Below are 25,007 nucleotides of genomic sequence, written 5' to 3'. Positions count from 1 at the left end.
TTTACATCTTTTCAGTAGACAAAACAGAAGATGAATATGTGCATACTAACCGATGGATCTGTAAATATTGTGTCTAGGTTAAGCTAAACATTAGTTTATACTGAGGTACTGTATAGATCAGTATATAGTTTATACTGATAAACTATGCTATCATTTAGTTTATAAACTGAAGTTAGTTTATACATAGAGCTTCCAACTCTAATCAGTTACCACAGGGATCTTTCTAGCCTTCCTCCCTTGCTTGTCGTGTAACTCCCAACCATGCCTTTTCTGTCATAGACTCCCTCTCATGGAAAGCGCCTTGTCCCCTGCTTTGCATGTCACTGGAGCTCCCACTGGCCTGCACAGGGTGGGAACTGTGTGGGTGGCCCCGGAGGAGATCCAGAGAGGGAGAATTGGCAGCACCCATTTAGAGTCTCACCAATTCCCCATTAGGAAGCTGACTCCTATTTAGTTTGGGGAGGGGGTGTTTTTTCCTGCCTTTTTCATGCTCACAATGAAGGTGACATTGATTTACAATTCAGCCAGTTGAAGCAGGGAAGGGAGGCTTCTGTGGGTGGAAGAGATCAATTAAATGATTATCCCAGCTGCCACACACTAATGCCTTTCTTACTGAATTTCAGAATCCAGGAAGCAGAAGGCCACCGCATTTAGCCTTTTACAGGAAATCTAATTGCCAACTTTGTGATGCCAAGTTTTATTAAATTGAAAAGAGTCGGTTTTAGCGGTTGGCAGCTTCAGGCATATTACAGAAAGCTTCCCACTGGCCACCTGGAATCCTCCATGACCTCCTCCTGTTCCTTTTTGGGTGCTTTTCTGAAGTTTTATGAATTTAACACTTTCGTGATTTATATCTTTCTGAGATTTTCATTTGAGTTCCAGGGGGGTGGGGCTCAAAGCTTGGCAAGAAGTCAAAAAACACTGGATTCCTACTATGTGCTAGGTACTGGGCTGGTGGCTGGGGATTCTAGCTGGGAGTCAAAACCACAGATACCTGTTACTTAGAGATTCCTCCACCTGAAATGCTCTTCCTCTAGACTGGTGGGTCCCAAAGTGTGTGGTGTGCACGAGAATCACTTGGCGAGCTTGCTCAAACCCAGACAGCTGGGGCCCAATCTCAGTGTCTCTGACTGAAGAGGCCTGGAGTGGGCCCTGAGGATCTATATTTCTAAAAGGTTCCCAGGTGATGCTGAAAGTGCTGGTCTGGGACAACCGCTGCCTTGAGTCTTTGCGTGGTTGCCACCATCTTGTCAGTTAGGTGTCTATTTCAACGTCAGCTCCTTAGAGAGCCCATTCTTGATTTCCTTGCCATCGATAGTACCCCTCCACTCCTCTCCATTCTGTTGCATTTTTTATAGCATTTGTCATTCTCTGATACTAACTTGCTGATTAGTTTATTGCCATTTTGTCTCTCCCACTTGTCATCCTCCATAGAATAAAGCCCCGTGGAGCACTTTCATTCACTGCTGCCTCCTAGCCTAGGGGAGCACCTGCCTCGGAGTTCACTCTCAGTAAATACTTGAATGAGTGAAGTCATTACAAGCATAGTGTGTCTTATGAAGGAGAGGCCTCGGATGCCTTGGGTGTGTAACAGGTAGCCCTCAGGTGGGGCAAGACATTGCATTGCACTCTACATGGAGCAGTTTCTGGGTGTGGCCTGAATGCTTATCTCAAACAGTGTACACCAGCGATTTGCCTGCAAGTTTGTAGGCTGTGGAATCTGTTGGGAGATCACAGTAGGCCACTCTGGATTTGTTCAGTTTTTCAATAGCCTTTCCCTGGTCCTGTCACATTGGAAAAAGCCAATCTGGAGAGCAGATCAGAAATTCTGTCTAGCAGGCAACCCTGGCACAAACAGGTTCAGTAAGCTCCCAGGTCCCAGTTGCTGAGCTTAGCAGGAAGCGAGGCCTGCCTGAAATAGGCTGCTTCTAACGCCCTTCCTCCTGAAGTCTATACTTGCTGGAATCTGGAATCCGGGGGCTGCACATGCCCAGAGAGCCTTTCAAAACCTCTGCGACGTTCAATGAATGCTCCCACTCCCTTCCTTTGCAGGAGCGAGACCTTTGGGGCGAAACATGCAGATTCCTCTCCATCAGCCTTTCAGAGAAATGGAAGGGTAGGCTCCTTGTGCCTCCCTTTGATAAAGAGATTGTCGGGAGGGTACCGTGCAACTAATGGCTTAGACAAAGGTTCTCAAAAGCCCCCTGCAGAGGATGACAGCACATCAGGCTTCCGCTCTTGTGCTGCCTGGTTCAGGTGACGTCTGTGCAGCTCCTTGGCCTCAAGCCTCCCTGTCCAGCCTTTGCCAAGCATGGGCGAGGGGGGAGCGATTCCCCAGGTTGGTTGGCCGGGGCAGCCAAAGAAACTGTGATTTATTCCCCTCGAGTGTGTCATGAAAATATAAACAGAGTCAGATTATTTTGGAGGGCGAAGAGAATGTGCTGGGGGAGATGGAGATGGAAGAATTGCCGCAGCCTGGAGTTGGGGCTGAGGGCCAGAGGGCCGCCCAGCGGGTTGGGGTAACATAAGCTGCCGCTATTCGGGGGGTGGCCCATGTAAGAACATCTGCCCACAGCGGGAGCGTGACTTCAGCTAAAATTAACCTTTGGGGCTTCACACACTTTGGCAGTGCTTTGAACTGGACACCCGGAAAGAGTGCAGGCCATTGACTACAGGCACCACGGGCTGTGGGTTGAGCCATGCCTATTGCCATCAGCTTGTGGGTTCCTGCCCGGGGCCAGAGTCGGGATTCCTGCGACCAGTATAAAGTGGTGAGCAACCTGGAGGGCTGCTGGCAGGGGCCCCTGGGGAGAGATGATGACGTTTGCTTGAATCGGGCTTGTGTTTATTTTCTAGTTTATTGTCTGTGCCAGGTGCACCCACGAGCGCTCTGAGTGGGCCTTTCGCTCAGCTGACTGCCCCCTGGTTGTTGCTTTTTGCTTCCTGTGTCCTCACAGGGTAGGGACCCAGTGGTGTATTTTTAGAACAGGTAGACAAGTCTCAATCTGTCTGGAAGTTGTTGATGGCCTGGAAAACAGAGTTGCATAAGCCAAATGTAACAATCCAGAGGGTCATGGATGCCAACAGGTGTAGCAGGTCTTGGTCTGTTTTCTCAATTGTAGGCTTCAGCAGGTGCAAAGGGAGAAAGCCTGACCTCTGTTAAGGGTTTGAAGAGATACAAGGGAGGACTCCAGAGGGCTGCACCGCAGAAAGGGTTTGTTTGGGAGGTAATGTGAAGTGATTTCCCATGCCAGGGGACCAGAGATGGCCCAGGAAGGACACTGCTGACCTCCTCCACCCCTGGTTGGGCATCCTGGACAGGATCTTTCAAGCCAGAGAGCAGCTGCCTCTGTGGTTTTCCATTCATTGTGGGGAATCCGTTTGGGAACCTGAAACACAAGAGCAAAAAGGCAAGATGTACTTCTTTTTCCTTTATGTGTCCTTCACTTTGAGACGGTTAATGTGACCCTAGGCTGATGGCAGTCCCAATGCTTGTGGCAGAGGGGATGCTCCTGTTTGACAATCATAACAGTCACTTTGCTGTTTAATTAAGCAAGCAAAAAGCCACGTAATTTATCCTCCCTTCCCAAAAGGTATCCCTGCCCCTCCCCACAGCCCAGCTTTCTAGGCAATGTTATGTTATAAGGCATAGTAAGGACATATTTTCTAGGGAAGCATGTATTTCTCTTAACTGTTTAATGATTACCATGTATAACTGACCTTGGAATGATTGATAGTAAAATATTTAAGCCCCCAAAATGTTTGCTTTGGTGAGTGGGTAGTCTGTATTGCCTTTTATGTGCAAGGATATGAATGGGGTTGCTATGAATGATGTAGGAAAGAACTCCCTGCATGAAGCTATCTTTCTGATGCAGATTTGAGGCCATTTTCCATGTGAGCTGCTTTATTAAGCCCTCCAGATATTTTACATTCTTTCATGGTCTCCGTGCTCCGTGTATGTTGGCTCGTTAAAGGTAGAGGGCTGCTGGGATATTGGACACTGATGTGTCTTTTGCTTTCGACGTCTAGTACTGCTCAGGCCAAATGGGATTGATGGAGGTGTCTTTGGGTTATTCCTATGATATTTTAGCTCCAGGATCTAGGTTCACTGCCCTAAGGAAGAAATTTCTTTTGAGGTAGGGTGTTAAAAATAGGCATTACATTAGGAGGAGGCTGTGGTATGTGGTTCTGAGCTTCGGTGAACACATCTCACGTGCTGCCTGGGGATTTCCATCTCCTGCTGAGCCTGGCTGGACAGACATAGAACTTGAATTCCTATTTTCTCAGAGAAAGAGAAGACTCCCTCCAGTTTCATCATAAAACTTCCTCCCCATCGCAGCCAGCCAATGACTTCGCTTGGGGTTTGAACCAGTTGACCCTAGGTGGCTGAACTGAGTTAGGATACCTGGGCTACAGTGCTGATGTTAATCTTCTACCAGCCGAGCTCTCCCTTTCCTCACCTATGAAGCGGGGAGAATGCGGCCATCTCCCGTTTTTCCCAGGTTTGTGGTGTGGCTCAGATGAGATTGTATCTGCAGAAGAGCTTTGTAAATGATACACACTGCAGATGGGAGGAGGTGGCCGAGCGGCTGTTAGGACTTTATGTATGCTTCTTCTTGAGATGAATCAATGGGGCTTTCTTCCAGGACTTTGTAGAAGAAACAGTATCTTTGTGCAAGTCGTTCTTTTGTGCTCTGGGCCAGGTTGTCCCCCGGGTAGGGTAGACGCCCCTTCTTTCCTGGGTGCCAGCTCGGTATCTGGTAGTCTTCCTAGTAAAAGCCTATTATAAAAATACAAAACACAAAGCCCCTGAGATTCCCCAGGCCTGAGAGCTCTGACACCTGGGCTGGAGAGGGGCCCGGGGCACAACGACTTCCACTGTGGCCAAGTCTCTTGGCCATGGAGTTGCTGAGAAAGGAAGGAGGCTGGGGGAAGGAGCAGGGCAGCGTTTCCTGGGGCAGGGCAACACCAGCCTCTGCTGGGAACTGCCTACCTCCAGACATTTTTAAATCTTGGTCACACAGCTTCCCCACAAATGGCCCAGCAGTGTCTTTGCCAGGCCTAGGGCCTCTCTGCCCAGTAGGATGAAGCTCTCTGCCATTTTATTTTCCTCTGACCATTTTGAGGATCTCAGACCTGCCAAGGTGCCCCTGGGCCCACTGACTTGGAGCACCTGGACCTTCCTTAATAAGCATCATTACCCCTCACTGGGTACTTGGGCATGTGGGCTCACAGGTGCTGCCTGTTTCTTCCTCATCAGTCCTTAATGTGTTTGTGCACGAGATGCCATTGGTGTATCTCCATTTTACAGAAGGAGAAACTGAGCTTGCATTTACATGACTTGCCTGGATTTGGGTACATTCAGAGGTGAAGCCCGGATTTAATCCCAGATCACACTTCACACGCATAACCACCACACATTTTCTCCTTGTCACTAAGATACAGTTCAGAGGGTTCACGGATATTATCCCTTACAGCCAACCAGAAACCTGTTGGAAGAAGGGGAAAGTAGGGAGACATGGGACCCCATTTATTTTCTGGGGCCCCTCAGCCATTCCACCTCTGGTGGAACCAGAGCAGCACCGCCCCCTGCTGCCGCCTTGCTTTCAGTCACAGCCACTCATGCAAGGAAAGGGACTGCCCCCTCCCCCCTGCTTGTGGTCCTCCCTGGATCTGCTTCTCCCTGATGAGTCAGTTGGCTTCAGCTGCATAATCTTCTCCAGAATCCTGACCCAGGGAAAATCCTTAAACTGTCATCCACTACTCAGGTTTCCTAGGTAAGGGAGCATCCTCAGATGATTAGCAAGACTGCACATAGTTTGTCCTGGGGGTTGTATATTTTAATAAGCAGTGTGCTTTTTATAGCTTTCATATAGCCACTCACCTTCAGTAATCTGATTGGGCCCTAAAATCTCTTTTACTATTAAAAACAAACAGAATCTCAAAACCCTCTCTCCCAAGCTTGCCAGAGTGATTGCCTTTCCTCATATCCCTCTCCTGGCGGTAAAACATTGAGGATTCCATTGGGAATGTAAATGTTAGCTGGGAGCAGTGACTCACTGGGCCATCCCTGGCAGAGCTGCATATATGGGACCTAAGAAGCCCCATGGAATGGAATGTGGGTCAGGTGAGCTTTGATACCAGGGTCTGGCTGGGATGGGGCCTGGGAATGGGTAAGCATTCCAAGCAGGGCCAGCTGGGATACCTCGGTGGGTGGTGGAATCAGCGTGGGGGGCAGGAAGAGGCGGGGCAGCTTGCTGACCATAAATATTTGGGAGACCAATGCCAGAATCCAGGCAGCTTGTGCAGGAGGAGGGATGAGGCAGGTAAGAGGGCCTTTTGGCCAGCACTCCTTGAGTGAGTGCCTGATACCAAGTGCCCTGTGGGGTGCTGCATAGGAATACGGGGAATTCGTCATCCACCTGCTTGTTCCGCGCATAACCTCATCACTCTTGACCAGGAGTAACCTAATCGTGGCTCTGGCTCTCTGTCTCTCCTGTCGCTTCACCCACTGGGAAGCAGGACTTGGCACCTCTCTGCCTTCCTAAGAAGGATTCCACTTGCCCTAGAAAGCACTGGTAAGAATATGAATTTTATTGAAGATTTCCCAGGGGAAAGTTTGGATCATGTACAGCTTCAGTAAATGCCCCTCGATCTGGCCTTGGGGGCTTCTCCCTCCTCCCCAGCCTCTTTGCTTCCCAGTCATTCTGGCTCCAGACTTCTTTCTTTCTCTCCCTGGATCCTCTTTTTCTGATGCAAACATTTTATTTAGCTCAGTTTGCATTCCCCTAAATTTGCATACCATACCCATTATTTTATGTAACAAAAGAAACCTCCTCCACAGTGGTGGGGGTGGGGGACAAGGAACATCTTTTTCCCTGTCTCACCTGTGTGTGCCTATCGGCAGTTGGCTGTGGGCTCACAATTGGTAGGTAGCACTTGCTGATTTCGGAGGTAAATCCTCCTACCTGGGCTGCTGTCCTTCTACCAAATGTGACATCTCTCAACACAGTTGGCAAGCGATGTGCAGTAGTAATACCATTTTATACTATTTCATATACATGTAATAGATGTAATCACCTCAAAAGCATAACTTACATTAAACTATAGGAAGATAATTAGGAGGTGAAGAGTTCTGAATATTTCTTACCACCTTTAAAATTGTAAGTTTATATAATTTAAATTTTTAAAAATATAATTCTATGTATATACAGTTCAGAAAGCCCGAGTGAATATTTAATGATGTAAAGCAGATCAGTGTTAGTCTTAGAACGGTAGTAGAGTGAGGACTGGATTAGAAAGGATTGTAAGGAAGTTTTGGGGGCTGGTAGAAATGTTTGTTACCTTGATTGTGGTGATAATTTCATGGGTTTAAATAGGTCAGGACCAATCAAATTGTACATTGTAAATATGTGCAAATGAAAATATATGTAAATTAAATCACAATAAAATTGGAAAAGGGATGTTAAACAATTTTAGATTGAATTTTTTTTTAGAATGTTTAATTTTCTAAGTTCAGTTTTGTCATACAAAGAGCACATTTTTATCTGCTTCATGTATTTTTTATTATAACCTCATGGATGATTTACTGGATATATATATATTTATTTTTAGATCCATAAAATGCCACATATTTAGGTTTGGGGAGAACCTAAAAGTAATTTCATTGAAATTGGCCTCATCTTCTTCAACTATAAATTTAGGGTTGTATCAGATCACCAGAGATTCCTCTATCATTGAAATTCTGTAACTGTAATTGGGGATTACAATTACAAAATAAACTGGTCTCTTGGGATTCAGAATCACCTCAGAAGACAACTCTAGCGAGATCAGGATGTCTAATCGTTCAGATCCTTTTAGTCCTTTCAGAAAATATTTAGAATAAACTTAGGCCAATCTTGTAAGGCAGAGTTGACCAACCAGAAAACAACTGCCCAAAGATGAAAACTCATTCTTTGGTATTGTATTCTTTTTGATACAATTGTAAATGAGATTGTTTTCTTAATTTTTCTTTCTGATAATTGCTTTATAATTAAGGACTGTTTAACAACTAACTCACAACTAACTCACAAATTTCCCAAAAGTTTAAGAATCAACTCTCTTAAGCTGTACAAGCCCGCGCTGGGGTGGTGTGTGTGTGTGTGTGTGTGTGTGTGTGTGTGTGTGTGTGTGTTGTGTGTGTGTGTGTGTTTCACAGCAAAGTGTTACTTGCCAATGCCTGTTCTGTGCCCTGTGCTACAACTGGTTTAAAAGATGCATGGTCTAGGCAGTGAAAGGGAACAGATCGACTGATCCATCCCATGCATTCATCCATCCATCTCTCCATCCACCTGAACATTCACCGGTCTGTCCCTCCACTTCTCTTCCATCAATCTGCCTGTTGACCCTGCAGTAGGTCGATAAGTGCTTGTTTATTGAGCTCCCGCAGCGAGGCAGGCATTGTGCTAGTGTTTCACTATTGTTGTCTACTCTGGAGAAGCCCCCAGTTGAGGTGTGGATGGTTATAGTGGTCATGATGAAGGCATTGTGTGAAGTGTTTCTGGAGCCAAGAAGAAGGAACAAAGAAATCCTGCTGGGAGTGAGACAGTGAGTTGGGAATGGCTTTACAGGGATTGAGTGGCGTTTTAAGACACCAGCTCAGCATTTGCCAGGTGGTGGGGTAGAGACAGCACTGCTGGTAGAGAGCATAGTCGGGGCAAAGGCACAGAGATTGGGGGACTGGGCCCAGGGGCTTATTTAATTGTTGTGTAGTTGGATTTCAGAGAAGGGAGAGACGCCTGGCAGTCAGGGCTGATTTCTAGAAAAGAACATCCTACTAAATGGAAGGGGTGAAAGAGGACACACCAGACTGGAAAACCCACCAGCAGGGTGTGAAGGTTAACGTGGCCCAGAGCCCGTGGTGTGAGTGGTGGACTGGAGGGATTTGTGGGTTGGGGCCATGGAGATGAGGCAGGAGAGGAAACTAACACTTAAAGTCCCACCTATGTGCCAAGCACTGTGCTAAGCACTTTACATCCTCATTTAGTTCTCACACTAGTCTTCATAATATATAATAGATTATTATTCCGTTTTACAGATGGGGAAGCTGAGGCTCAGAGAGGGGTGGTTTGCCCAAGATCACAAAGCCTTGGCATACTGTGTCCAAACATGTGTGAGATCCCTGAGGTCTAATATTTCACTTCATGCATTCAACAAGCCTTTGAAGAGGGAACTGAGATTCAAAGAGGTTAAGCAACCTGCCACAGGTTACCCAGGACTCCAAGGTCTTGCCTGGACTCAGTGAAGCCAAATCCTGGAGAGCCTGTGCCTAGAGGGCTAAGCTGAGGCATTCAGGGTGGACCAGGGTGACCGAGAGGCAGAGTGGCGGGCATCCCTTTCCGTGCAGTCTGCAGATGAGGGCAGCTGTGGAGGTTTGGAGGACTGGAGGGAGGCTAACACTTCGAAGTTCAGTTCCTGACCAGACCAGAGGGAGGTCTGTAGTATTGCCCAGGTGGTCAGCAGCCCCTCAGGTGTGGTCGCCTGCCAGGTAGCTCTCACGAGCTCTGGCTAGGTTTGGGAATGTTTGCTGTTGAAAGAGCATGCTTCTCCCCTCTCTGAGCCCGCCGGGAGGGACCTGATTCCCATCACAGCCACAGAGGAAGCACTTGGAAGAAGAATGTATCTAATTAGTCAGTCTCTAATGAACACAGGGAGGGAGAGAAAACACTTGAAATTGCACTTGGGCTCTGACATTTGCCTTTCTTAGAAACGCTAGACTTCGTGGTCAGATGTTATGTAGATCTTGGAGTAGGTGAGTGAGAGTACTGCAGAGGGGAACTGGATTTTATTCTGAAGCCACCAGTGATAGTCTTCATCCTCACTTGGCCTTATTTGATTCTGCAGGGACGCCCTCAGGAGACCTGGCTACACATTTGTTGTGAGAGCTGGTAGCTGCAGGACCCAGCTGCCTGGGTCAAATGGAGCATCACCTTTTATTAGCTGTGTTAACCCGTGTACATTTCTTAAGCTTTTAGAGCCTCTGTTTTCCAGATGTAAAATGGGAATGATTCATGGATTCAGCAGATGTTTAGTGAGCACCTACTATGTGCCAGGTACTAAATTGCATGTTGGGAAAAAATCGGTGTGTGAAACAGATAAGAATTTCTGTTCTCCAAGAGCTGTCACTCCAGTGGGGAGAGGTTGTAGGTGATATCACAGGTATCAAATGTCTGGCACACAGTAGGCCTTCAGCAGAAGCACATCCCCCCTTGTGTGTGGGTGGTGGCGATCAGTGCAGAAACAAGGGTTAAAGGACCTGTGAAGTGTGGTGCAAAGCAGAGCCTATCCTGGGGGACAGAGTGCAGGAAAGGGGCATCTGAGACATCGTAGGTGAGTCAACCCAAGGTGTGGGGTAAGCAGGCTCCTGTGTGCTTATCCTAAAGATCTCACAGTCCCTCGCGGCACATTCATCAGCCTGGTGTATTTTTCTCGAGGCACAGTTTCAAAACCTCCGGAGTTGCAGTGCACACAGACCTGGTGCTGGTGGGTGTTCCCAGCAGACAATGCCACCATTGTGTGGCCATGGGACCCTTCGCAGGCCAGCCTTGCCCACCTCAGGCTGGAGGAACTGGGGGACTTTCCTCCCGAACATTTTCCATTTGTGCGCAGCCCTGCACTAGTAACTCCTGTTATATTGGCATTTTTATCTTTGCGATAGTGACCCTGTTGTGAAATGGTGTTTGCTTTATGCTTTGGTGACATGGGAAAGTGTCAGCCCCTCTTTTGGATGTTTGTCATGAGTGACAAGCGGCCAGCTCTGTCCCCAGGGACAGGAGCAGGTGACACTGGCAGCTGTGGTGCAGGGAACCTTGCTCTCTCTTGCTGCTTTCCCCACATGGCCCTGACGCATACCCTTTTGTGGCTGGCGGGTCTCTGTGGGCCTCTGAGGAGCAGTGTAGCATCATTGGGGGCCCAAGTTACTGCTTCCAAATGCTGCACACTTGTGTTACATTGGGAAAGTCGTTTCACCTCTGAGAGCCTCTATTTGCTCATCTATGAAATGGGAATAATACCTTGCTCACAAGTGAGTTGGGAACTAAAGGAAGGCATTGTTTGCAAAGTGTTCACATGGCATGTCATCGACTTTGTGGTCATAATGATCAGCATGAACATACTGTGTGCCCTTACTGTGCGCTGCACCTTGTTAGATGATCTCGTTTCAGTCTCACCAGAATAGGTAGTCGATCCACTTTACAGATGATGCAACTGAGGCTGAGATACAGTTGAAAGAACTTGCCCAGGGTAACTCTGCCAGGAAGTGGTTGAGGCATATCTGGAACCTAAGCAGTCTGACTCTAGAAGGCATCTCTTTATCAATTCATCATAAAGTTTGGCTGATGGTAGTTACCGTCCTACACAAGACTGCAGCAGAAGCAGGACCCCAGAACCAGTAGGTTCTTGGGCAATGTTTGCTCAGTGCACCGAGGTGTGCCTGGGGCTCTAAGCACCTTAACTTGACTTGATATCATTCAGAAGTAAAGGAGGAGGAAGGGCAGTGCCAGTAGGGAGAGAGCAAGATGGAGATCCAGATTAGCTAGAAGCCCTGCCCCTCCTCCCGTCATTTGCAGTGTGTGCCACCTGAGCACATCCCTTCAGAACAAAAACATACATACGGGAGGGTGTCAGGGTGGATCTTTGGTTGTTGTGCAGGCAAGAAGGTTACTGGCAGTCAAACGGGAGAAAAACTGGCAGTGGGCTCCTCCCTTCCCTGATGCTATTGTCTGGGTCCCAACAGGGATGTATACTCCTTTGTATAAACAAGCTCCTGTGAACCATGTTATTAAAGTGCTGTTGAGAGCGAGAGCTGGCGGGACTGTTCTGCATGTGCTTGGGTGGGAGATACAGAACTTTGTCACATCTCTGTGCTCCTGGAGCCCAGCCTTTTAGCAGCCTTACCTGTCTGGAAAGCAGCTGAGAGCCAAAAATCCTTCCCTCCTTAACCTCAGAGCAGCTCAGAGGGGTGCCGCGGACGTTCTGCTAGGTATTTTCATTGACGGAAGTGTCCTATCAAGGCTCTTGCTTGAACAGTACTTCCTTTAACTTTACACCCAATTTTAAAGGACTCTGGGGTCTTTTAAAGACAGTCCAGCAACTCCACAGCCCTAAAGGCATCCTTGTATGCATCAAAATGCTGTTACTCATGGTGATGTCTTTGGGTCCTCGAGAAAACATGGGCTTGGCTTAATTTAAAAAGCAGAGGTCAGGTTAATCCACTTGGGAAGGATTCCCAATGGACTTACTTAAAAATTGTGTGGCTTTCAGAATTGTAAGCGCTCAGCGATCTAGAATGACTTATTCCCCTCAAACTTAGCCATGTTTATTAATTTGTTAATAGCCACCACTTACTCATTACTGTGCTCCAGGCACTGTGTTAACCACTCGCATATATGCTTTCAGTTTGTCTGTAAAGCACTCCTGCATATCACCCCCACATGAGTGAAGGCACCCATGCTCGGTGGGCCCTGACTCACCGTGGGCCACCTGGCTGGTGAGACGCAAGCCAGATCTCAGCCCTGGTCCACGCCAGCTCTGAAGACTGCAGACACACTGCCGTACGGTTACCGTGGTTGACCGAAAACCACAAATGACCTGAGTAATGTGTCGGGAGATGGCAAAGATGGGGATGGAAGAGAGTCATTGTCCTCCAGGGTGGGCATGTAGTGAGGACCAGGGAGACTGGGCAGAACTGGACTCTTCCTTTGAGAAACCAGGGAGTAGGGGGAGTGTTAAGGCCCAGCTCCTGCTATGCTGTGTGGCCTTCAGCAAAAGATTGACTGCTCTGTGCTCCCCCTTTTTTTCCCCAATGTCTAGGGCTGGGGACACTGTTTCACCCATTTGAATGTTTCAGAGCAGTGGTTTTAATCAAGAGAGGATATATTAGACTCTGGTGAGGAGAGAGCAGAAGTGGAAAAAAGCTGCCAGCTAACTTCAGGCCCCTCACTGCACCCCAGGCAGTTAAAAGTTTCTTTGGACGTGTGGCCACCTGTGGGGTAGGTACCTGGCTCCTTATTAGCTGCTGGGGATGCAGAGGTGAATGTGTCACCAGCTTTGCCCATAATTACAAACGGTGCATTTTGATTGAATTCAAACTATGAATAATTGAATAATCATTCTTCGTGATATTCTTTGTGTACGGGGTGAACACGCTATAATATTGTTGCAGCATCATTTTCGTACTTCAGAACAGTCAGAATGAATTTGACCACACACTGCTCAGTCATAGAAACTGTATGATACTGGTGATGTCACCAAAGTCTAGAGCAAGACCTCTTGAGTAGAAGCCAAACTGTAATGTCCTCTTTACAACTGATGGACTGGAAACCACCTCAGATGCTAAAAGACTGGCTTACTTGAATCTTTCATCTTCACACTGTCATTTCCTGCTAAGGGATACATTGCAAATCTTTTCCTCCTGGAACGGCCGTCCTAATGTGCTGCCTTCTGGATCCATCGGGCTGCCCGGCTGTCAGTCTGGATTTAGAGTGGTTGTCAGGGCAACAACTTCGGGTGCAGTTATTTTTTGGAATTTTGGGGTAAGTTCCTTCTTTAGAGCTACCCACCCCCATTCTTTTGAGGGCTAATTGCAGTATAAACTTAGCAACATCCCCCTTAGTGCAATATTTATCAGTTGTTACAATTAATAATCAGATTCTTTACTTCAGTTGATCTGTCAAGACTTTCCCTCTTTGATTTCAGCCTGTTTGATATGGAATGATGTGGAGCTGTAGGCAAACAAATGACACACTCCTTGAAATTCTGTCAGGGGTAATAAAGTGAATCAAAACGAACTCGCTCTTTAGCTGTCATCATCTTCCTTCCCCCTTTTTTCTTTTGACAGCAGCTCCTTTCCTTCACTGAGCACTTCTGAAGCGCTGGGTCTCCCGTTGGAGGGGGTGGGGAGAGTGGTAAACTCAGTGAGATGGATCAGAGTGGGAAAGATTCCTTCAGATACTAGTGTGAAATGATTCTAGAGCCTTTCCCTCTAGAATCTTCTCTCTGGAATGATTTGATGATTTGCAGTTGTGAGTAGGGATTGGTGGTTCTGTTCCTTTCTAGAACTGTGTGTGTTTCTTTGTCTTACCCAGTTCTACTAAAAGTTGACCAGTCAGGGATCAGAGGGCTCCAGGGTAAAAGCGACAGCAGCCCTCAGTCTTCAGGACTCTGAGGAAGGAGAGACTCTGGAGAAATGGATTCTGGACACCTGAGGCTTAGAGAGGAAGCCCTGCATGCTTTAGCCCTTGCTTAAAAGCTTTCCAGCACAAACTGCTCCATTCTTGTTGCGTTCCTGAACCTGACGGAGTCGGTCTGTGACTAAGGATACTGTGAGTTTATTTTCCAAAGTTGCTCCCTGGAACGGTGGTATTCACTGCATGAACTACTCAAAAAGCGAGTGAGAGGGATGGGGCTGAATTATGTCAGTGGTTAGCATGGCCTGTGAAAACTGTATTAAAATAAATCTAGGTGTTTTCTTGTGACTCACTTCTTCAAACAGTCAAGAGCTGGGGGAAGGGAGGGGAGCGGAAACTCCAGATAATTAATGATTCTTGTTGAGTGGGTCCTGATTAATGAGCTTAAGCTATGGAGTGATTTATTTTCTGGATTCCTTCCTCTTTTCAATCAATAAAGGAATTTGAGATCCTGGTTTGAGAACACGCTGAGAGCTCACATTAAGTCTCCGATGTAATCAGTTTCCCAAGGATTTGCCCTTTTTCTCTCTGTTTAGCTCAACTCCAGCAGCCACTTACACACCTCCTGCCGTGTGCCCACTCTGTGAGAGGCTCCTCTGTGCGGCAGAGATGGGCGAGACACGGTCTCTGCTAAAATCTGATGGTGGCGGGAGGAGGTGGTGCCAGCGGACACATTCTCTGCAGTCTCTGCATCACGCGTAGCTCAGGATGCAGTCAGGAAATCGAGAGTGACTTCATGAAGGGTCTGGCATCGGAATGGAGTTTTGCTGGGTGACCCCAGGTGGAGGCACTCAGGCTGCGGGGGGGCAGGGTGGGAGGGTGGCAGGAGTTCAGAGATGGGGAAGCAGGAGGTCCAGTTTTTCTTGGGGTAATCATAGTTATTTACTCAGGACTTGCTGCGTGTAGCTGAATTATGTCATTCAGTCCCTGTAACATAGGCTGGCAGATTTTTCTGTAAAGAGCTGGACAGTGAATATTTAAAGCTTTGTGGACCAAAAGACTGTTACAACTACTTACCTGTGCTGTTGTGGTATGAAAGCGGCCACGGACAGCACACAGGTATGGCTGGGTCCCCATAGAACTTTGTTTACAGAAACAGGTGGTCAGCTGGGTTTGGCCTGGGTCACAGCTGGCCAGTCCCTGCCTTATCATATATTTGGTATAATCCCCATTTTATGGAGGATAAAACTGAGATATAGAGAGGTGAATAGAAATTCATTTGCCAAAGGCCAGGTTGACTTGGTCAGTTCCCAAGCCCGTGCCCCTAACTTTCGCACGCACTGCCTCTCCTGTAAGGTCGGGCGCAGGCTAGAGAGGAGTGGATGGATGAGAAGATGGCGTTGAATCGCAGTGTGAAAAGTCTGCCTTGAATTCAGTGGGGTTTTTGAACAGGCGATTGGATTAGAGCTGTGCTCTGGGAAGAATCAGTTGGCCACTGTGGATAGGTAGATTACAGTTGAGAGAAGATCTCCTATTTTAGACAGCTTGGGGTAGAGAGTTTCACTTCTTTGGCAGAGCCATTTCTGACCACTCTAGAACTTCAAATGGTCCCCCTGGTATACCAGATAGCCATGTGGCCTCACCAGGACTCCATGCTGTGTGTGGACGTATCTGTCGAAAGAAGCTTGCTTGACCTTAGTTTTCTGCTGGGTTGTACAGACATGGGAGCTGGCTTTAGAGAGAGTACATCTACTTTATATACCCTTTATCACCTAGGAGGGGAGTCAGCAGGGGTACCAGTATCACTTTCCACCCAGCAGCATCCTTGTCCATGGCCTGTTCTCACCTTAGCTGGTGGTCGTGGGGCAGATGGTTTTCAACCTTGGAATGTTCTCACAGTCCCTCAGGCCCTCAGCCAGTGGGATCCCTCCAGAGCTCGAGACAGCATGGGGGGTGTATCTCCTGTTTATTTAGGGAAGGATGCCTCACTCTATGTACCAGCCTGGCCAGTTTCTGGACTGCTTCTTTAGCAGTCCACCACAGTTTGTAATTCCAGATGGGGATGCTCCAGACTCTTGAAATTGCTCCATGTAAGGGAGAAGGAGGGGGAGTCCCTGAGTCATGTGTGTCCTGGAGGTTCAGAGTAGAGGCTATGGCTGGTTTTGTTATGGCCCATTTTACAGTGCTGGGAGTCACGTTTCTAATTCTCCTTTATTTACTGAACACTAAGCACACATCAGATTCTGTGTCCTTTAGGTACATGAACTTGTTTCATTGTCATAATAGCCTGATGGTGTAGATATTATTATCCCCCTCTTGTAAGTGAGGACACCCCGGCCCAAGGGCCCAGAGGTAGTAGGCAGCGTGTCAGCTGAGATTTAAAGCAGTCTGTCGACTCCAAAGCCCTCCTCTTGACCACCCTGCTGCCTCTGTGTCCTGAGCCCCTCTGAGGGTCAGGCCCGGGGCTTCCAGGTGGTGCTGCACTGAACCTTCACAACCAGCTTCTGAAGGAGTCCTTACTGTGCCATTTTATTTTATTCTTTTCATTTAATTAATTAATTAAATTGAAGTATAGTCAATTTACAACATGTCAATTTCTGGTGTACAGCATAATGTTTGTCATACATAAACATCATATATTCCTTTTCATATTCTTTTTTACTTTCATTATAGGTTATTACAAAATGTTGAATATAGTCCCTGTACTATACAGTAGAAACTTGTTTATCTATTTTATATATAGTAGTTAGTATCTGCAAATCTTGAACTCCCAATTTATCCCTTCCCACCTCCATTCCCCCCCTGGTAACCATATATTTGTTTTCTATGTCTGTGAGTCTGTTTCTGTTTTGTAAATAAGTTCATTTGTGTCTTTTTTTTTTTTTTTTTTTCAGATTCCACGTGTAAGTGATGTATGGTATTTTTCTTTCTCTTTCTGGCTTATTTCCCTTAGAATAACAGTCTCCAGGTCCATCCATGTTTCTGCAAATTGTTACTCTTTTCCACTGGAATAAACAAGCCCAGAGAAGTTGAGTGACTTGCCTAAGGACATTCAGACAGCAAGGGATAGAACTGAGTTTGGGTTTTTATTTTTTAAGAATTCTTTCAACGAGAACATAACTGAATAGAGGAATGAGCTTAGTTAGTAGGAGGGTGTCATGGAGGGGGTGAGCGGTGTTAATAATTTTTATTCATGTTCAGAGGGGCAGTGTTGTAGAGTGACTAAAAGATTCTAGAGTCAGTCAGCCTGGGTTCACATCCTGGCTCTGCCACTTACCTGTGACTTTGGATAAGTTACTTTACCTCTCTGCACTTCAGTTTTCTCCTCTGAAAAATAGATGGAATAATAATATCTACCTTACAGAATGAGGATGAAGTGAGTTAATATGTGTAAAGAGTTGGTACCAGTGCCTGGCATGTATTAGGCTCTGTGTGTGTTAGTTGTTATTAAGCTCCTACTCTACATCAGGTACCTTTTTTCAAATATGTTGTATCACTCAGTCCTCATAATGACTGACAAATGGATGGTTTTGATCCCATTTTACAGATAAAAAAATCTAGGCACAGAGAGTTAAATAGCTCACCTGAGGTCATACACCCATTTCTCCGCAGGTATATATTGAGAATTTCTAATGGGCTTTGTGTTATTCTAGGTACTTGGGATACATCATTGAACAAAAGACTCGAATCCCTACCCTGGGGAGACTCAAGATTTAGGACTTGAACCTAAGTCTTTATCTTTTCCTTGGAATGTCTTTCCTGCCCCTCTTCCTCTTGACAGTTTCACCTAATGATCATTGACGTTTCAATTGGCCATTGTAATGACCAAAACTGCACTCCACTTCCTTGGCTTTCTCAGTGCTTATGAAATTGATAATGATCTTGCTGTACTGGATTTTCGATCTCTGACTACTTTGGAGTCATGGGAAAGGAAAGTAACATAGAATTAAGGATTAGATACCGTGGTCTGAGGTGTGAAACAGAACCGTACCACGGTGTGGGTCTCTGCAGTGGCAGGGATGGGGATGGACAAGGGTTGTCTGGTCTCAGCACTTGATGAAGTAGAAAGTGCATGTCTGCCTTGTCCCCTCTTGGGATATGAGGCCTTTTTGGTCCCAGGCAGACTAGTCAGGGGTGCTGCCTCCCTAGAAGGGCCCTGCTTTGCAAGCCCAGGCCCTGGCCCTCAGTCCCCATTTCGGGATCCTTGACGGGCAGCAGCCCTTTGTGTGAAATTCTGCTGAGCGTGGTACTGGGAAGAACAGGATGGAGGGTGGGAGCTGGGGCAAGGGCAGGCCCTCCACGGACCACCCTGGTGTCACGTGAGATCTCAGAGGTGACCTGCTGGTAGAGATCTGACCATCACCTTCATCATTTTGGTAAGCTATCATCAGTACGTGAACTGTGGCTGCTAACATGGCCCAGCTTTTTGAGCAATTATTTGTTTGTATCATTCTGGGGGGGAAAAGATGCTGATAAAGATGCCTGCACGTCCCCTTGCAAACTCACAAATCCATGTACGAAATAGCACTCAGAACTGAGGAGGAGGATTTAAAATTTTGTTTTTGGCTATGTTACATAGGGGGAAAGTTCTTAGGTGAGAGTTTTCTTGTGTTTGTTGGTCTGTTGGGAGAAAATACTCTTTTGTGCCGAAGATTCTGTGACCAAGAGGAGCAAGTCTCTCAGCCCCCAAGGGGGTCTGCTTTCCTGAGCCTATGATGACCCAGCCTCTGCCTTTCGGGTGCTGTGCACACTGATGCTGTGTTTAAATATGTTGGAATTTGCTGGGGCTTTATTCACAGAATCCCAACAGTGAAAATGATGCCAGGCTTTTAAATTAAACCGATTAAATTTGAGATGATTGTGAGGCCATCAATAACTCCACTCACTCAAGAGTAATTGAAGGGCTCTGTGTTTTGGTACTTGGCTTCTTTACAAGGGACCCAGGCTCCTGAGAACACCGCTAACTCAATAGCCCTCCTTTCCCTGAAATGGCCCATTAAAAGATGCCTATTGGGTGGTAACCTCCCCATACGTTTTTCTCAATAAAGAGAAAAAGATGGGAAAGGGCGGGGTAGAGCGGTGGGGTGGGGTGGGGGACCTCTCCTGCATTTAGAGCTGCTGCCTCTCAGAGCCGCCTGGAGCAGACTGTTTAGTTCCGTGTCCCCTGTCCCATTCAGGCGTCTGCATGTTTTGAAGCTTTCTTTAGCTTTTTCCTGAGCCTTGACGGCAGACCTCTCAATAGGGGAAAGCCGGCTCGGCCAGCTGAATGCCCCATCGGCACAATGCACTGCATGTTAATGGCGCGGCTGGCCCCAGACAGCTCTCCTGCTGGACGGTGCTGGCTGCGCCGGCCCAGCAGCTGCCTCAGACTCTGAGAAGGGGTCCGACTGGGTTCCTGAAGTTGCCTGTTTGCTTTTTTTGCAGATCTACACGGACTGGGCCAATCATTATCTAGCCAAATCAGGCCACAAACGTCTCATCAAGGATCTCCAGCAAGATGTGACGGACGGCGTCCTCCTGGCCCAGATTATCCAGGTTGTGGGTAAGAGCAGGTTTTACATTGGGGGTGGACGAGTTACAGCAGAGACCGGTCCTGGAGGGATCATGTCCAGCAAGAGGGAATGGAGCACTGACATCTCTTAAGAAAAAGGCAGCGCTTCTGTCGCATGGGTTGACAATTTATTTAACTCAGTTTTGTGCTGGGGGAATGTGGGTACCAGCTCACTTTTCCTGATAGGATCACCCACACAGCAATCTTATCTTGATCCTCTGAGAAGAAAGACTGGCCATAGCTGGAGGGAAATGCTGGTGGTTTGGGAAGGGACTTTTGGTCCCCCTTCTTACTCTCATTCCCCCCATGATGGTGCTTTTTTGTGGATTACTTTGGAAATGTTAAAAAAAAAAAAAAAAAAAGGCAACATAGGGCTGGTTTATTCCTATGAACTCTAACTGGGTCCAAGAAATCAAAGGCTCAAACTCCGCAGAGGGCTGCTTCTGGTTTTAATACTAGGGGAAGGGAACCCAGGCGGTGGGATTTTTAATGCCCTTGCCATGTGCTGGGAGGAGAGGGGTCATCTTGGGCAGGCATGCGGGCAGAGGCTGGGCACTGCTTTGCCTTGGGTCTTAAGGGAAGCATCCTAGTGGTCCAGCCTGAGAGCTCAGAGCGGACTTTGGAGGCGGGAGGTCAATTAGATGGCATTAGGCTGATTGTTGTCGCTGGCAGCCTTGGCAGCTGACTCATGCCAAGACAGAAGGCGGAAAAAAGGGACAGAAACCCCAGCCCCTCAGGCTTGTGTTGTTATTGGAAAAGTTACTTATCCTTCAAGTGTGAGAAGTGGCCTTGTATAGTCATAGCTCTGGTCACATGTGGAGATTGTACCTAAAAGTATAAGCAAATTGGCCTGAGGTGAATCTTCTGGAGTGTCACTCAAAGAGAAAGTTGTTTCCCTGCTGTCTTAAGACTGACTTCTTAGGATCAGCTTCCACTGGTTCTCCTTCTCTTTCTCTTCTTTTTCCTTCCTTCCTTATATTAGTTTGCTGTTGCTGTATAACAAATTGTCACAAACTTAATGGTGTAAAACAACATATGTTAAAACTGTCTCACACTTGCTATGCACCAGGAGTGCAGGCACAGGTTAGCTGCATGCCTCTGCAAAGCTGCAATCAAGGTGTTGATCAGGGGGTAGTTCTCATCTGGAGCTTGACTGGGGACCAAGCTCGGTCAGATTGTTGGCAGAATTCATTCCCTTGCAGTTATAGGAGTGAGGGCTGGAGGCCACCCTCAATTCCGAGAAGGCCCTCTCTGCTCTTTGCCACATAGTTCTCTGCACATGGCCTCTGCTACCTCTGTTTCCCTGTCTTTAAAATGGGCACAGCTGTGGCTGCATTGTCTGATCTTGTGGCAGTCTTAGGAAATGCAAGGTAGGTATCAAATAGGAAATGTGCTTGGAAACTGGAAAGTGTTCCTGAGTAGCACTTGGTAACCACTGCCCAGAAAGGTATGTGTACAAAGATGATGAAGCCTTGGTATCAGTGTCAGTGTGTCATGATAGATGAGTTCTGTCTGTCATGGGCCCAGAAGAAGTGAATTGTAACATATATATCATGAATTTACTAAGTATAGTGCTACAGAAATGTAAGCTAGAGCAGTTTTTATCATTGCGTCCCTGAATCTGTTCAGATGAGGTGAACCTCCCTAGACAGTGACCTCTCTGGGCCGGAGCTACTGGACTGCGATTTCAGAGGCTCAAGTTAGTGTCATCGACCCAGGCTGCACCTCAGGCCACCAAGTTGCTTTCCTCAGCCCTCCAGGATAGACTCACTCTGGCCAGGGACTCCCTCCTAAGTAAGGCCAGAGGTCAGCGTGTGGGTCGCTACCCCTGACAGCCAGGCTCACACCCTCTGCTCTCTTTGGAGAACAGAGGCCCAGAAAATGGGGAGATGAGAAGGCAGCTAAACATGCTGGGGTAAAAACGTCGAGGTTTTTGCAGCTGTGATGGTACAGATTCGTTAAGGCAAGAATCATCAATGAATGTTGAAATCTAGAGGAGAAAGTTTGATGAAGAGCGGGCTGTTTGCATGGTCTCAAAGTGTCTCTCCACTGATTGCTTATTAGTTCCAAGGGGAAATAGCCTCTTGGGAGAATCCAGGCACCATGACTAGGTTATTAAAATTACATTACTGCTGAGGGGCAGCTGGTCGTCATGTGCTTCCTGATGCGGTACCCTGAAAAGAACGCAACATCGCTTAACATTGTATTCCACTCAGGGTTGGAAAACCTGAGACCAATCATGAGGAATCTCAGGCAGACCCAAATTGTGGAATACTATATTAAAAAAAGAAACTGACCTGAGTTGTTCAAAAAATGTCAGTACTGTGGAAGTCTGAAAAAGGGTGAGAAATTTTTCGAGAAGAAAGACTAAAGAGACCTGACAAGTAAATGCACTGCATGATCCTCGACTGGATCCTGCACAGGGGAGTCAAATGCTATGAAGGGCGTTTTTGAATCAATTGGCAAAATTGGAATATTGGAATTACAGCAGTGTTAAATTTTCTGAATTTTAAAATTGCACCATGAGATAATATCCTTATTCTTTGGAAATACTGAGAATAAGGGATAAAGGACATGACCTATGTAGCTTACACGCCGCTGTTTCAGGAAAAAAATGTACCTATAGGGGAGAAGGAGGGAAAGAGAGGGAGGGAGAAAATGAGAATGGATGGTGGTATCTAGGAATTCTCTGTACTATTCTTGTAACTTTTCTGTAGGTTTGAAGTTATTTTGAAATACTTAAAAAGAACACATCTCAATGAAAGACCATCAAAACGTGCAGGCAGGGAGGTTGTGCTTTTAAGGGACATCCTCTTCCTAGGCCCAGGAGGGACGAATGCTTGAGGACCAGGGGTGCCATAAGGCCTGACCCATGACTGGGGAGGTGGCGGGGGTGGGGACAGGGTTGGGAGGGTGGGAATCAAGGAAAGGTACAGGGCAGTGAACTCTGGGTTTTCACCTAAGAGCAAAGGTTGAAGCACATGTTTTCTGGTTGGGGATCTTTCTACCTCCTCAGCTAGTTCTAATGGTGGAGAGCTGGAATCCTTTAAAAGCTCAGATCTGTAACTTGAAGGAAAACATTAAATGCTTTTCACACATGCTACTCCTACCTAAGTCTTCGTCAATCCCAGGTGGATCCTAGGATCTAGCCATCTATCCATTCATCCATCCTAGGGGCTGGCCTTCCCAGACAGTGGGGTTATTTGGGGCCCACGCTTTGCCACCCTTGCCTTCCGCCCGTTAAGCAGAAAGCGGACCTTTTGCTGCTGCCTCTTGGTGCCCTTGCTTTAGTGACTGAGGGTGGGTGCCTGTGTTCAGCCTCTTATTAGTGTGATTATCTTCTCGAGTCATGAGCTGCCCGAAGTGGGCAGCTGCCTGCCAGCCCATCACGGTGCCATGTCCGTGAGTTATTAGAAAGGTTTATGAGGCCAGGAGAAACAGCATGAATCAGGAGGGAGAGACAGGCCACCCTCCTCCTGCTTGCATTGCTGTCACTCAGGGAGGATGCCAGAAGGGGTCGGAGGGAGCGAGGGAGAGATGGGGTGGGAGAAAGGGAGGAAAGAGGAGAGAGAGAAGGAGGGAAACTGGACAAACAGAAGAGGACTGGAGAGGAGGAAGAAGCCAAGGCCGAGAGCAAGAGATTTCCCATTAGAGGCAAAGAGAGCTGTTAGCAGCTGACTTTCCACCACTATTTGGGCTGCTCTGAGCACAAGCAGGAAACTCAGACAACACTCAGGACTCTCCCTCCTTTCTGTTAATGACCTACTACTACCATGACGTGACCTTGGGTAAGTCATCTGCCTTTCAGTGAGGGCGGCCAGTTTCTCTTTCTGTCCGTTGGCAGCTGTCCTGTGCACACACATAGATGCCACGTGTGGATGGATGCCTGGGCTGTTGAAATGCTCCGAACATTTCCCAGGAGGTCTTTTGAAAAGTAATGAGCTTGATGCCATTTTTCTTAAAGTGCACTGATGCTTTCCAGTTACTAATTTGCCACCCTGTGTGTGGACAGGTTACCACATTAGTGAGCTAAGAATGTCTTGAACATGCTGGAATAAATAAATTACCGTTGGCACTTAGGGAATGCCAGTTTTAATCAGAGTGGAGGACTTTGAGGGACAAATGCCTTTGCTTTTTTGGTTATCTGCTTTGGGGCTTTAGCCAAAGACCCTCCCCCTCCCCAATTAATAAATTCAGTTCTTCTTACCAGCAGAATCAGAGCTGCTATTGTTGCTCCAAGTATTTATGACAACTATAGAAATTTTTGAGAATTTGAGTAAAGGAGAAGTATTTAAATTACATGAAACTGGAAACGAGGAGGTCCAGACTTGGTTTGTGTTTTTATTAAGCATTTATTTTGAGTTTGGGCTTGGTCCTTTGATCGATCTCTTGTCTTGTATTCTTTTGGGGGGGGCGTAATTAGGTTTATTTATTTTTAAAGGAGGTAGTGGGGATTGAACCCAGGACCTCATGCATGCTAAGCATGCACCCTGCCACTTGAGCTATACCCTCCTTCCTCTTCCCTTGTATTCCTTAGGTCACAAATAGTCTCCACCCAGTTGGTTTATTTTGAATGTTGTCACAGGGCAGCATTAGGCTGGTAGGAGCCGTGAAAGTTGAGTTCAGGGAGCACCTGACTGTGGTTTAAGTGACAAACCATGAAAAGGAGTTAGAGGAATAATTAGACCAAACCCTTTGGTTTCGTTTATCCAGAAGGTGTATAAAGAATCTTTCAAATGACCTCTGAGGATCACAGTTATCCATCTTTGACTTTAATGAGCACTAATGAACTAATGCGGAACTGAGCTTTGATCAGAATCCAGCGTCTTATGACTTTGGCCATTGTGAATATCCAATTGGAAGATACCTTGAGTGGCCTTGATTCTCAAAAGCTATACATTTATTCCTCCAGTGTTGTGTATCAAAGTCCAGGGTCAGAGTGCAAGCCTGCTAGAATTTCCCATGTGTGATAGACAGCCATTTGTCAAGGTCTTTCTTTTTTTTCATCTTCAGTGTGTACATTTATGTATCCAAGTGAAAGGACAGCTGCCTCCAAATAGACGGTAAAACTTTGATTTGTTGAACTGTTCTGCATACCCAAATACTCCTTAGTTCAGAACACTCAGCAAATACATATGGAGTGGCTACTGTGTTTCAGGCATTGTGCTGAGCTCGGGGTTAGAGGGGGAAACAAAGCAGGTGGAAATCTGTATTCGTGTGGCCTTCATGTGCTCACTTGTACTTTCTGGTGAACTGAAGAACAAATATCCATGAGTCATCCCTCTCATTGG

At 46.9% G+C, this 25,007-nt stretch overlaps 1 protein-coding gene across 12 annotated transcripts in view; it reads left to right on the top strand.

The window, feature by feature from the left end:
• Positions 1-25,007, top strand: part of NAV2 (neuron navigator 2) — a 690,492-nt gene that overhangs the window by 418,554 nt on the left and 246,931 nt on the right. For 10 of the 12 annotated variants that reach the window (XM_074372244.1, XM_074372243.1, XM_074372242.1 and 7 more), the window contains one exon: positions 19,590-19,707. In XM_074372244.1, coding sequence (XP_074228345.1) covers positions 19,590-19,707 — 118 coding nt within the window. Of the gene's footprint in view, positions 1-2,684; positions 2,772-6,570; positions 6,579-19,589; positions 19,708-25,007 lie in introns of those variants that run through there. The other 2 variants (XM_074372245.1, XM_074372249.1) reach the window with 2 other exon arrangements.

Source organism: Camelus bactrianus, chromosome 10 (assembly GCF_048773025.1).
Source record: "Camelus bactrianus isolate YW-2024 breed Bactrian camel chromosome 10, ASM4877302v1, whole genome shotgun sequence".
NCBI lineage: Eukaryota > Metazoa > Chordata > Mammalia > Artiodactyla > Camelidae > Camelus > Camelus bactrianus.
The sequence above is the reverse complement of the archived record's forward strand: the minus strand, read 5'-3'. Positions and strand labels throughout refer to the sequence as shown.